The sequence below is a fragment of the Toxotes jaculatrix genome, chromosome 16, assembly GCF_017976425.1.
Source record: "Toxotes jaculatrix isolate fToxJac2 chromosome 16, fToxJac2.pri, whole genome shotgun sequence".
Classification (NCBI taxonomy): domain Eukaryota; kingdom Metazoa; phylum Chordata; class Actinopteri; family Toxotidae; genus Toxotes; species Toxotes jaculatrix.
The window spans coordinates 13,163,189-13,177,741 of NC_054409.1; the positions used below are offsets into that span (position 1 = coordinate 13,163,189).

The 14,553-nt window shown below is 41.1% G+C and overlaps 1 protein-coding gene across 1 annotated transcript in view; it reads right to left on the reverse strand.

The window, feature by feature from the left end:
- rimbp2a (RIMS binding protein 2a) overlaps positions 1–14,553 on the reverse strand; it is a 51,999-nt gene that overhangs the window by 13,906 nt on the left and 23,540 nt on the right. The window contains exons 3-11 of the mRNA XM_041059125.1: positions 11,364–11,453; positions 9,629–9,751; positions 6,594–6,698; positions 5,287–5,337; positions 3,893–3,916; positions 3,050–3,254; positions 1,890–2,047; positions 1,591–1,670; positions 1,349–1,458 (exon numbers count right to left, since the gene is read on the reverse strand). Of these exons, the coding sequence (XP_040915059.1) occupies positions 1,349–1,458; positions 1,591–1,670; positions 1,890–2,047; positions 3,050–3,254; positions 3,893–3,916; positions 5,287–5,337; positions 6,594–6,698; positions 9,629–9,751; positions 11,364–11,453 (946 nt within the window). The remainder of the gene's footprint in view (positions 1–1,348; positions 1,459–1,590; positions 1,671–1,889; positions 2,048–3,049; positions 3,255–3,892; positions 3,917–5,286; positions 5,338–6,593; positions 6,699–9,628; positions 9,752–11,363; positions 11,454–14,553) is intronic.

Sequence of the window (14,553 nt, forward strand, 5' to 3'; positions counted from 1 at the left end):
TCCACAGAGGCCTGGGAGACCTTAAGACCATCTGTGTGTGTCTGTGTATGTGTGTGTCTGTGTATGTGTGTGTGTGTGTGTGTGTGTGTGTGTTGTTTTTGTGTGCTGATGATTAAGCTGAGCCCCGCTGGATTAGTCATCAAGCTAAAAGGGACCAAGGTCCCATCTTGACAACAGCTTGGTCTGAGGCCCGAGTCTCCCTCCTGCATGATAAATATAAGGCTCCTCCACGATGCCATGCAATCTCACCACCCACAGCTAATGAATCACTGCAACTGAGTACTACTGGGTCTGTGGCGAGCTGTGCTGGGTGCAGGATTGCTAGCTGGGGGGGGATTAGAACTGCCTCTGATGGAGAAGCCTTCATAATTCTAAAGAGATTATACAAGAGAATCACTCCAATCGCCACTTATAAAAAGTGGACAGGAATTTTTCTTGGTGACACTGGTGCACTCAAGTATACTTATAAAATCTGAAATATATACAGGGGGAGGTAAAACAATCAATAATCAATCAAGTAATTATGATCATGGATACAAAGGTGGTTCATAACAGGCTGAATTTAAATCACGGCAACATAACCCAAATACAGAGGCACTGCACTGACAAAGAGGAGGTCACAAGATGAAAACAGCCAACAGTTGTGTGATGGACACACACACAGTACGAGGTGTGATGACAAAGGTTGCGACTGTCAGGCAACCTAACAAGAGCAACCTTTGTAACAGCATTTACAAAGATGACTGCGTCAGCATTATAATCCTTCTACATTATGTTTTGATTATATTATATTGTAATGTCACACACATACGGTACAATGTCAAGACAGTGACAAGAGCTCATGACACAAAATATGTCATGGGCAGCTTGTATTACATGTCATAGTACATACACAGCAGCTAGATATATAACTACAATGAACAGCATGTGTGCTACAGTAGTCAGGGCTCACCAAATGCGGTCATTTTAAAATGATTTAGATGTTAAACAGCATGTTGCAAATACATGTAGATCTAATTCACTGTGGGACAACTGTGAGCTGACACACTCTTTTTGGCATTTGTCTCATTGTGAGATAATTAATACACGATGATACACACGCTTGTTGTGACTGCCGCGCATTCTCAGCTACAGCAGCAGACACTCACTCAGGCAAAATCACAGAAGTTGAAAAGCAACAAAGGACACCTCCTGCTGTACTGTATTTTTTACACTGACTTTTTGTTGGCATTTGCCATTTACGAATCAGCTGAAGACTAACTTGCAGGTTAATGCTGATGATAATGTCATGCCCAGCCCAACAACGACTTCAAGCAAAACCTTTGTGCTGGCCTGTTTTATTTCTCACCTTCATAGAAACCATCATCATCCATGTTTCCATACACATACAGATACTTTCCAGCCACAAGGGGGAGTTCTGCTTCAGGATGCTCGTTTGGTCCATCATAAGGGTTGTAACTGAAAGGAAAAATATTCCAGCTTTTAGTTGTATGACTGCAGCCTTTTTCTTCCATTTGTTTATATTAAAAATGAATAAAGAAACTGTTGATGAACTTAGAAAAATTATTAGGAAAGAAATTCAAAGATTACCTGTAGCGGGCAGTGCAAAGGCGGACCTGGCCTGTGTAGCGAGGCTTGGACCTGGGTGATGGGCTGGCCTCATCCTCCATCTATAGATTGGCAACAGAACCACAGATATTGTTAACTGAGATTCAACAATTATCAATCATTACGACCGTCATTAAGTTTGAATATATGACTATATAAGTCAACCTGGCTAGGGCAATGTTGAGAACAGATAAAACTTTAAACTATCTTGAAGACATGGTTATAAGTTACACCTGCAACGATGTGGGGAAATTTAGTGATGTGGTGTCCCTCAGACCCACCTCTGATGGGGTCAGCTGTCGAGGGTTGCTGGGGTGGTCCGTTATCACGGTGCTGGATTTGACAGGTAGCAGTTCTGGTCGTTGTCTGTCTCCAGCCTCCGGTGTGCAGGGCAAGAACTGGGAGATCAGTAGCGGCGTGTTTGCAGCGTTCTCATCGCCTGGGAGACATTGATTTCCATAGCAAATAAAGAGCAACTGTCATTCCTTCTGCACCCATTTGCTGCTCATTGCACAGCTATTGATCTCCTGTTGAAGCCAGTGTACAGCAAACACTCTTCATGGCAAAGGTTTATTTCCATCCCCATCAACACCTCACATCTGCAAAGCACTTGTCCTTAAATACCACTGAGGTCCTCACGGGAAAGAAAAAACACTCTTGAAAAATACAGCAAATACAAAATAGAAAACTGCGGTCTAAGACTGCAAACGGATGAATTCCTTGAGGAAATTACAGCAAGTCAACAACATGGATCCACTGCATCACTGGCTTCTTGTGGTTTGTGAGTGAGTAATATTATGCATTAGCACAAAAGCATCAGTGAGCCCCCTCTGTTTCAAGTGAAGAGAAAGATAAAAACAGGATTCCCAGCACTTCAAAGACCTTTGGTCGGTGCCAGACTGTATAAATCTACATCGCTGATATGGCTGTATCTGCTGGTTCTGCAGGTTGCACCATGTGTCGTTAGAATACTAATGTGTTAAACCACATTCGTGTCATACATCAGGCCTGTGATCAATTAGGGTAAATATTGATCACGAATAAGCAGGATCGCCGTTAATGGTGTCCACCTCTGGTCAGAAGTAAGCTGATCCAGCTGTTATGTGAGCTGTCTGGGGACTGGATCACTCTGACTCTCATATCATTCTGATCATAAAGTCTTTTGATCACATGTAATTTGGTGGATGCTTTTATCTACAGTGTCCAGAGTACATACATTTTTAAGAATGGCTTGACCCCACTGGTAGTGGACCCCATAGTCCTAAGTAACATTTTCTCTCTATTGAAGTGCACAGAGCTACGCTCACCACAGCGTGAAGACATAAAGTCATCATTAGAGCAGAAAAAACACTGCTGAAAATAAACATAGTTAATTATAGATGTAATCCTGAAATATGTAAACATTTTGTGTTTGGACTCTGAGGTGGGACTACTGACCTACCTGCCTCTGGTTGGGCTTCAAATCCAACAATGACTTGTGGGACCTTCTTGTCTGGTGAGAAGGGGATCTGGGATGTGGAGGTGGGATTAATTTTAAGGACGTCCGCAGTATCTGATCGCAAACGGAAATTCAGCAGCTCTCTGGACAGCTGGTGGAAATGTTCACTCTGTGACCTGCATTTCTGCTCCAGGTCACAAACCTTGACCTTTGACAGACAATGAATACAGCATCAAGGGGGTGATAATGGCCGGGAGGAGGGAGTGGGAAAAAAACAAAAAGAGTGAGAGAGTGAAATATAAGGAAAAATATACTCTAAGACACAAAGCATAGAGTGTACTTCATCACATGTAATAGTACAGATACGAGCCCTCTGAAGAATAGCCAATGTTTTATCTGTTAATGCTGATCGAACACAACCAATTTGAAAAGGATCCCTAAAGAGCCATTTTCCAGCTTATAGCACCATATCATATTGAAACCACTGCAGTCTAATCAAAGCATATGGAAGTGTGGAGTCATCTGCTTCAGCTGCTGATACATAACACAGTTAAACTCTGATAACAAATCCTGAGCACTGCAAAGAGTTAAGAGGATTATAAAACTCGCAGTATAGTAATTAAAGACATCATATCACTGACATATCAGAGGAAGCTGAGGAAGATGTATGGGTGTACAGAGAGTATTGTATAGGTGAAGAGATGTAGGCAAAACCTTTCTCAGTCTCATTCAGTGTATATAGGGATTCTCAGTTTGCACAAAACAGCAACTAAAGGCTTTGGAAGCTCTGGTGATTTCACACAAATGACAGAAGGGAGGTGACTAACCAGGGAGGAAAATAAATACCTGAAACATTCTGTCCTTATTGTTCTGTTCAGATAAAAAAAAAAAAGGAAGGAAACAGAAAAAAAGTAAAGAAAGAAGAAAAATTAAAAGAATAAAAAAACATACTGAAAATAGAATCAAACACCAACAAATGTCATCACAAATGATGCAAAGGAGGAAGAAGTCATGCAAAACGACAATATATTTATCAATGCAGATAAATATATAGAAGCCAAACAAAGTTAAAGTAGAAAAAACTGAAAGGATAAAAATGTGTTTGTCAAACTAAAAAAGGCCAACGAACACAAAATGAGTGAGGACTGATAACAGACACAAAAACGGGCCTGTGAAAAAGACTATAAATTGATTCACTGGATTTGTAAGCAGAGAACTAACTCCTTGACAGCAGCGGAGTTTCCATTTCTCCGACCAAACTCTTGATGTTTGTCTGAGCCAAACTCAGGCTGCTTGCTCAGTAAAATCGCATTCAAGTGCTTAAAATGGATAATAACATGACCTCACTTGAACCACTCTCAAAGGAGTCTACACACTACTGTCGTGACAAAAGGATTTAGAGTGAAATGAGAAAATAATTTCAAGTAGATCAGCCAGTGACAAGCATCTTAAGGACTGTGATGAAACACAGCAGGTCAGTGATTTGATCGTGGGGAAATTAATAAAAGAATTCAAGGTCAGACTGGTTGCAGGATTAATGGGGACGTGAGAGTCTGCAATTGTTGTGATAAAAGTTTGCGGTGGTATTGTACCCAACAACAGTACAGAAAATCTAGAAGAAGAGAAAGAGAAAACTATTTGAAATACTAGTTTTACTTTGTAAAACTAAAACTTATATATTTTAATTAGCATTGCCTTCAAACATAAAATGAGATGACCAAGCCATTGGTGCAGAGTGCAGAGAATACTGTAACTTACATAATATCACTGCATAATATACGTGGAGTTCAGATTTTAAGCCATAATTAATGCCGCACCACCTGTTTCAGGTCAAGCACTCTAACCTTATCTTCGTCTACATCTCACTGACACTCAGAACAGATTAAGTGTTCTGAGGAACCTGAATTAAAGGAGGATCTGGTAACATGACAGAAGCCTTCAGTCTGAGGTTTAAGTTTCTGATAATGCTCCCAAAAAACTATCCACACTCATTATCCACCCACACAGGTGTTTTCACTTATTTGCCACAGCTGTGTGCAGACCGTGGTCTTCTGACATCTCCCTCTGTGTTTCTTTAACATCCCCTATTTAACATCTGTCTCATACTACATGAAACATCCCAAAGGATTTTATTTTTGTTTTATTTCATCACTTTAAAACACAAGAGATAAACTATATCCATCAAAGTTAACAGTGAGGTAAAGCTGTGTAGAGATCTGTGTTTGTTCACGTTACTGTACCTCTAACAGGTACACTGCTTCCTCATGCTCTTGGTCAGCTTGCACCCGAGCCTGCGGAGAACACACAGAAACACACAGTGACAGCTGACACTATGATCACAACCCGTGAGGTAGAACAGACAGCACACAGCTGACATACTGTCAGCCCAGTACCCTGGCAGAATCTCAGTGGTTGATCACAGCACTGGTACTTGAAGAGATCCCTGCTCCTATTGGCACAGCTCTGATTAAGGCTAGAAAATGTATTTTAGGGTATGTTAGTGTCCAAGTAGTGTCTGGGGAAGGACGTAAAAGCACAGTCTTCAACATTAAAAGCCTCTTTTGTGTAATGGTAAAAATCAGTCAGGCTCTGGTTGGACACATTAAGCTTTTTTTTTTTTTTTTTTAACAAACACCAACGCCAAGACAGGACAATAAGCAGGTACAGACAGATAACCGACAAGCCTCACAGATTTCTGAGCAAGCGGTCACAATTCAGCTTTTCTATAACCATATCAAAGCCTGAGTGGTCTAATCCGGTAGGTTATTCTGAGAATATTTACATATCAGTCATTAGAATAAGAGGATTTTGAATGGGCTCTTTGGAAAGCTTTTATGTTTTTATAGTTCGTAAACAATTACTGGTGAATAATGATGCAACAGGACAAATATACAGCAAATAATTGTTCATTTAATTCAAAATGTAAGTTTTAAAAATGTCTGAGTGATGATTATGAAGGTGATTGAGTTTATGTCAGACATGAGCCTTTTTCCCAAGTCTGAGCCAGAAGAAAAGTAAGGCAGATAATTAAACATCCTCAACATTTGAACAGCCTTTAAAGTATCAAAAGCACTTGAAGTCCAAATGTCCCTTGTCACATCTGAAGTCCTGTTTGACTACTTTCTAAGCAGAGCTAGAACACATACATCCCAGTCTTTTAAAAGGTACCAGACAGAATACAACACCTAGAGAAAAAAGTAATGTCTGCACAATGAAAGATGTTCCCAAGGTGTATAAATTTATCAACCACTAGAAAGGTTACATTTTTAGCAAAGAGCAGTTGAGACAGCATTTCTAATAAAATCTTCTGATTTTTGGATGGGTCTCTGAGCTCTTTATATTTCTGATACAGTAGCAGCGATTCAGTGACAGTGATTCAGCACAAACTGGCTACTGACACATCAATATCTGAACAAGGAGCTTTGGCATGAACTCACTGCTCTTATCAGAAAACTAATGACCCAGGAGCGTCGGGTCAAATGTATAAAAACTAAGCTTTCAATAAGCTTATTTTTTTCTATGTTTGCTTTTATCCATACAGCCATACCTTTTGCAGTTGATTGATCTTCTTCTGCTTGGTGTGAAGGGCCACCAAGGCTTGCTCATGCTCTGTCTGCAGCTGCTGCTTCAGCTCTACAGCCTCGTGCATATGCTAGGGGGAAACAGAAAGAGGGAGAGAGAGGAATGAGGTGTAGTTATGCTGAAGGATGTTATTTAGAGATGATTTTTGAAAGTAACCCAAAAGAATTTACCCAACCACAATCCTTCTCTATTGATGGCGACAGATACAATATAGTAAAACCTTCAAAGTCTAATTAATTATCTGAATCTGTTGCGGTCCCTGGCACTGAAAGAGGGGGGGGGGGGGGGGTGTTCTGCAGTGGGGCCGGCTACCACCCTGGCAAGGAACCTTTGAGGAAACTGAACCCAATCCACCTGAAGGATACTGACAATGTCTGAACAGTAGCAGACTTGCTGAAATGTGGAACTATTACTTTATCTTGTGTTCTCAGTTTTTTGACTTCACTGTAAAAGTAAGAAGTTTTAAACAGTAAGAGCTTTTTATATAATTTGTATTGTGTATCTGTCACATTCAACCCACAGTGCACTCCAAACTGACTCAGACAAAGCTGCCACACATGGTCACCCACGCTGATCCCAAATCTACCCTTTCCCAAATTAGCCGAGTCATGACTATACAGTATCTATCCACGGAGTCACGACCAGCTGCCACATCCCGCAGAAACAGAGTTAAGGCACAAGATGTTTCTTGCAGGCTTAAGAAGAAAAGGCAGCTTAGAAAGCTCTGACATTCATCATTTTCTCTCTGTATTCTCTCTCCCTTAAAAAAAAAAAAAAAAAAAAAAAGAAAAGCCTCTTTACCTCCCGGAGTGGCTTCGAGGTGTCCTGAGCAGGCAGCCACTGCTTTGCATAATCGGGGAGAAGCTCTAAGCTGCAGAGGGCTGGGCTGGCTGAGGGGCTGTCACTGGATCCTTAGCAAAAACTATTTTTTTTAACCCCTGAATATTCAGAGGCCACGTGATGAGGTCACCTGTATTTTCAGGAAACACCCTCCTTCGATATCACGTTACAACTGAAACAGACCTAAGCAGCTGGATTTCAGGCGTTCAGCATAAGCTGAATGGACAAAGAGGCAGAGAGCCAGCAGAGGATGGCACAGCAAGACAGCACAACTGAAAAGACAGGGGGGTATTTCTGCGTTCAAATCTCACCAAAGCTCACTGGGAGGGGAAAACTTTGCTCTAAAGAGTAGGACCTGCTGATGGAACACATTCTGACAGGCACGCTAGACTCGTCCACCAATGAGAATGATCCCAGCTGTGCAACTACAACAAATAAATTTGTAGCTCTGATCTACACTGTTGTGCTGGAGACCCAAAATCACCTGGGGTAGATAAGACTGAGGCCAGTGCCTATGTACTGTATGTCTAATTTGTTTGCAAAGCTTTAGGAGGCTTGCCCTGGTATGTTTCCCATAATTCTATAACAGAGGTGACGAGTGTAGAGTTAGCATGACCTTTAGTCACAATGGCCACACAATTATTTATCTCAGTTATGAGAATAAGATCTAGTTTGAAAGAAAAAAACAACAGTTAAATGCATTGTTCTCTATACTGGCAATTGTAAAACTGCATTTAAGGGCTACTATATGTTTATCCTGCATATCACTCTTCTGCTATGATAGAAACCCCTGAGTAAGATGTGGTCTACTGACTAGTGTCTTAATTCACCCATAGAAATGTAACAATAAGCCTTTTGTTGCCATATTACATAACTTTAAAACCAAGCTTGTCAGTGTTGCATCTCATTAGTCTTGACTGAAGAACTCTTTTTTTAAATAAATCAAGTCTGTCCTCTTCTGTTTTTTCTGTTTCCTCCGTCTCTGCTTTCTCCACCCACATCGCCCTGTGTAATTTTCTCTAAATAGTCTCTTTGTCTTCACAATCAATACACAATGAGAAAGTGACAAACCTTTCTTTGCTGTATTAGGGAGCAGGTCAGTTTTTCTCAGATGGGTACATTTCTCTCTCAAATATCCTGACAAACAGACAATCGATAGGAGATGCAGGGAGGCGAGGATTTGTAATGAGAGTGCCTCTCGCCGCACGGTGAGACTGTGTCTGATTACTATTGGCAGACCAGAACACGCTGAAGAAAAAAAAAAAAAAAGAGCCTCTCCATGAAACCAATCACACTTCACTTCATGTGTTGCATCACTTTCCCTCTAAAGTTTTCTTAGAAAACAAACACATGGGAATAATTCCAAAAGAGGGAGCGAAAATCTGTTCTGAAAAATCTCCAAATTGGATGAAGAGTGCGAGCCAAACTGAACCAGCAAAGTGAACGAGGAATGAATGAACAGCATGAGGGTGGGAATGTTGGAGATATGTCGTGAGATCTGCAGTATGTCAGTGGAAAAGTAAACAGACTCAGTGTTGATGACGGGGCATAAAAGGAGGATAAAGGCTTTAGACTTGTGTCTTCCTAAATTTTTAGCTCTGCCCTCTCAGCAGTTTAACATGAGTAGGTTTATCCCAGATGTATAGCATCAGTTCCTGAACTAAATTTAAATTCAAATACACATTTACAATCTCATCCACAGCTGCAGATAATTAAATCTCCTTTCTGAGGAAATTGTGGGTAGAGGAGAGAAAATTGTTCTTTGGGGTATATATAAAAAATGGCAAATTGAAATCATTTAATTGAGAAGTCCAAGAATTAAGTTTCTTCAGGTCCATTATTTTGTGAACCTTGGCACTGAGGCACTTTACTGACAGGTGTCCGAGCTCTCCTACAACACTCCAAATTGGTTTCTGATATTATTAAGTTATCTGAAGCTGGCCTTGTGGTCTCTTTTACTCCGCACTTTTTGTCAGACAACCACAGCACTACGGTGAAGAGGATTCAGCTGAAAGACTCAAGTTGTGAGACATCAGGATTTGGCAATTTTTACAGATGTTGCCATAGGATATTGTAAGTATGACAATGCTTATGATGTAAGTGATATTTCTTTTTAGGGGTGCATAGGAGGGAAAATATATAAATTAAGTGGTGTCTCACCTTCAGAACCTGTTCCAGGTTCTCCACTTTGCTTTGGAGCTGGCTCCTCTGCTGCTGGGCCGCGTCCCTCTCCTGGCTCACTACAGCAAGGGTCTGTCTCAGCCGGTCATAGTCTGATCGCACCTACACGGACAGAAAAGAGTCCAGGTGCAAAGGAGGGAGGGAGGTAGGGACAAGAAAAAGACAAGAAAAGCAAGAAGAGGTGTGAGAGCATTGCCAACGACGTGGACATAAAAGACCACAGAAAAAGTCAGCGGAGACACAGGCAAACAGAAAACCTCAACAAGATGAAGGAAGAAAACACTTTAATTTCTTCTTTGTTTTACTTGAAGAGTTTCAACACGTACCCATTATTCTGCTGTTCTGTCTTAAAAGAGGAAAACAGGCATGCAGTTTTTATGAGGTTTGCTCTTGCAGTAGACCTACTTTTACCCATTTATGAATAGAGGTAGCTTTTTTCTTTGGCTGGAGGGTTGATTGGGAGTTCACACTGAAGAGAAAATTAATCAGCACATTTTCATTTAGCCTTGATGAGACTGAGCTGCTGACTTGAGCGTTCTGCTTCTCGTTCCTTCATCAGTCGGAGGCCTTGAGCTAAGCTGGTTTCCTCTAAAGGTGGCCTCGCAGGACCGAGCAGAACCATCCCTCAGCCACGCACCCGTCATCTCATTAATTAACGGAACAGATGAGAGCACAATAGATAATCTCAAAATGGACAAGAAACTGGACTGCTGCAAAGGAAATAAATATTCTTCCCTTAACAGTTTGATTTAATCAATAAAGGGTCTTTTGGTGATTTTTCTAATATTTCTTCAAAATTTTAATCTACAAAAGCCCTGTAATAAGTACTATATTTATGAGGTGTGAAATATTCATTGTCTTCAGAAAAAAGATCCCCCACAGCAAGTGCAATTTATTTTTCAGTGATTACTTTCTCTAATTGTATCGCCACTTTGATTCTTTGTATCTTCCTTTCTGACTCTCAGCTTCGACCCTTCTCTTCTCGCTCTTTCATCACCTCCCTCGCTCGGTCTCTATGCAGAGTCCAGTACATTTTGCCTGCGTCCTTGCCACAGGTGCACTTACAAGCCAAGACACACTCATTCATACTGTATATCTGGCAGGACTGGAAACACTTTTGCCCCACTTTCCTTTCATCTCTGTGCCCACCTTGTCAGTGCACAGATGGCATCTTTTTGCGTGGCACGGCAGAGCAAGAGCTCCAAGCCGAGTCCCTGGACACGTGTCAAATCTGCCCCCTCTGTGAAAGTCACTATTAGCACCAGAGCAGCTAATCGCCTACCATCACAGACGGTCACCGTCTCTCCGTCTGGGTCTGTGTACATGTTTATGCATGCATGTGTGGACTGTGAGACTCTGGCTGTCTGGGGCAGTAAAGACACGGTGATAGGAAAAAGAAAAAGTCCAATGACAGATTAGACTTTCCTTTAATGTCACACCAGGCGACATGATAGAGATTTAACCCATGAAGAGGCGACATATGATAACACATGACGATAACAAGGCTGCATGTTTATTGATTTGTAGAGATGGATCACAAGATTCCGATTTATGACTGATGTTGCATTGTGTCTGTGATATGCAGCACCTATATCACTAGTACAGCAAAAATAAAATAGATTTTACCATCGATCAGCGGCTGTCGACCACTGACCATTATTCTGTGTGTGTCCTTGTAATACATGCTTGCGCATTGCACATGTGAATGCCTTGCCTGGTCATATTTAGACGCCTTCAGGTGGTGGTTGATCAGCTCAAGGTTCAGACGATTCTTCTCCTGCAGGGCAGCATGGAGCTTAGCTTTCTGAAGAAAAAGAGAGAAAAACAAGTTTAGCATGATTCCTCAATGCAAAGAATTTTATGCCTGACTGCATGGCTGCATGTATGCAAGCTACATAGCTACATAGAAAAACTCCAACTTGAAAATATTACTATTGATATATAAGCTACAGATGAAAGACTCGGGTTAGTGGAGAGAGAAAGGGATGGAGGGATGGTTGGAGAGAGGAACGGGAAGTGGGAGAAGGTTTGAGGGAGAAACAGAAACAAGAGGAAACAAAGTGAGGAGGGAAGGATGGAGGGAAGGAGCGCCAGTCGAATGCTAAATGAGAAAATGAGCACACAATGTCAGTGAAAATTCAGCAAGCTCAAGATGAGATTAAGTTGCATAGCACATAAAAGGATTTAAAAAGAGGTGTGCAGTTCCAGTCTGCACTCTCCACTGCCCAGATTCACATTCAGAAGTTGTCATGCCGCTGGTGCTGCAGGTACTCAAGCATTACATAATTACGCCAGACTCAAACTAGGGCAATGCTCTCCTCCTATCACAGCTCTGAGCATTCAAGACTGATTTCACTGCAACTGGCCATATCCCGCCACATAATACCACTTTATGCTGGTGCAGCGAGCTCATGCTGTTGATTGTCATTCTCCGCATCCTTAGTATAATGTGGATAAGTCATTTATAATAGCCTTTTCTCCATTCAGCTTTGTCTTTAAACAAAGAGCAGTCTGAGAGTCGATCATGGGTTTTATTTCCGTGAAAAGTCTTGCAAGATAAAATGGTGGATGGGCTTTGGTTCAGTGTGTCTTATTGATTTGAAAATGCTGTCACCAAATACAAACAAGTGGTTTCCAAAAGAGAATTTAGTTAAATTACCTTCTAAATATGTGTAGATTTGAAGAAAAAAGGTGAAAATATTGTATTGTATAATGCATTTTAGTACCATAAAGCGTAGCAGTCTGTTGTTTTTATTCTTCACAAATGAGCTGCATCCTGCAAACAGTCACAACACAGTGCTACACCACACATACATGCAATATGCTCCCCTCAACCTGATTGCTATGATACAGTCAAGCAAAGGAGCCGAAGCTTTGTATGTCAGTTTTAGTAGAAGAAAATATTGTGCAGCTCAGAGCTTTTATGATCAAATTTATCAGCACAAATCGAAAGAACCCAGTAAACCCGAGCCAAGAGGAGGAGAGAGAAAAACAGACAAAGTGAAGGGCCAGCGAGGTTCATCCATCTCTTTGTGTGCAGGCAGAGAGACAGCTAGGGCTGTCGGAGGAAGACACAATCAAACCAAGACTCAGACAGAGAACAGACAAGGACAGGAAGACACAAAGACTGGTGAGTGAGTTCACTGGCTGCTCTTATTGTGTAACGCTGTCGCCACATCACATCACTGCAGACTACAGAGCAGTCAGTGTACAGAACCACACCTAACTACAGTAGCAGCCAGAAATGAGACTGCTCTTCTGCCTTTGACTGTTAATTATGAAGACATGGGGCATCATGAGGTGTCGGCTACAGTCGTCCTCTGCACTGACACCCCAGGACATGGCCTTGTAGTTGACACCGTAAGAAAGCAGGGTGGGGGCTGGAGATGATTAAAATACAACTGGAATAAAGGGATAACGGTTGTGATGAAATTTTAAGGGAAGGAGAGAAAAACTTTAGAGCTTGGGGTTTGAGGATGGCAGAGTGTGATAACAAAAAGAAACAAAGAAACTCATAAAGAAAGGAAAAGGAAAAGGAGAAAGAATGACCTTTCAAAAGCTTCTTTTTACAGGCCTCAGGAATGATGTCTGCTTTTCCACTCCCTCCCACTTCCAGTGAATCACACATTCACAGCTCTGCTTAACACTCCGTAACATCTTGTAAACACAGTGCTATACCGAAAAGCCAAGGGACACACACGTATTTCTGTGCCAATTTAAACCTTCAATATGGAACAAATAAACAGAAAACCAGACGTCTTTCTGCCTTCCTTCCTTTTCTGTTTTTTTTTCTCTCCATCTATCTCTGACTCCCACACAGTTTTCCTCCCATCTCCACCGTGATTATCATTCTCTCACGCCAAACCCACTAATTTAGCTGCTGGTCCTAAATCTGCTCTGTTTACATCAGTGTCTGTATCAGGAGCATTTTCTGTATGTGCAAATTAATAACCTTAAAATAGAAGCAATTTACCATATGGTTCAGAAAAACAAAACATTAATTGTTCACTTTCCCATAGCTGGATAGCCACTGGAAAAATTTAAAAGGAATCGTTTTACGATTCGGGAAAATATTCCTGAGAGTTCGATGAGAAGATTGATACCACTGTCATGTCTGTGAGCTCCCTCTCCCTCTCTTCATGATACAAATAGTTTTGTCTAATCAAATGTAAATTGAATTCTGTGCCCATAGATGTTTTTGGCAGTAAAGGCTTTAAACCTTGAACATACTGGATTTTACAGTAAAACTGGCTTTAAATTTATTTAAGGAAGAGTGTATGCTTTCAAACTGTGGATATGCCACTTTAGAATAAAACCACCATTTATTGGAAATTAATTGCAACATCCAAATACTGCCTCTTGTAGGCCAACAGGAGATTATACGGACAGGATCTTGGATTTGCCTAATTTAGAAATAAAGGTTTTGGATCATACTGGCAATGCTAAACTTGGCAATTTAATATTTGAGTAAGAATAAGCCTCTAGCTGCTGAGTTATAATGGAGAATAGATGAAGAATGAACTCATAGGCGGAGAGATTTCTACGATGGCTATACTGCTGACTCTAAATGGGATTCTTGTGGGTAGAGGATTGCTACTGTTCCCCCTAAACTCCCTGGAGGACTGTCATTAATCAGATGTCAGCGGTGGAAACATTTTGTTCCGCTTAACTGTGGGAAGAAGGGAAGTGATGACATGTGCTGTCTTCGGTGTGAACACCAGAGAAGACACTGACAAACACAGATGCAACATGCTTCCGTTAGTTAATGGAAAAACAACAACAAAAAAAAGACATGACCTTTGTATAGAATATAAAGAAATAAATAAATAATCACTTGTGCAACATAGAGTTTTACTGCATTCAGTCATGTTAAAGTTAAACTGGGGTTCATGTCCAAAATTTTT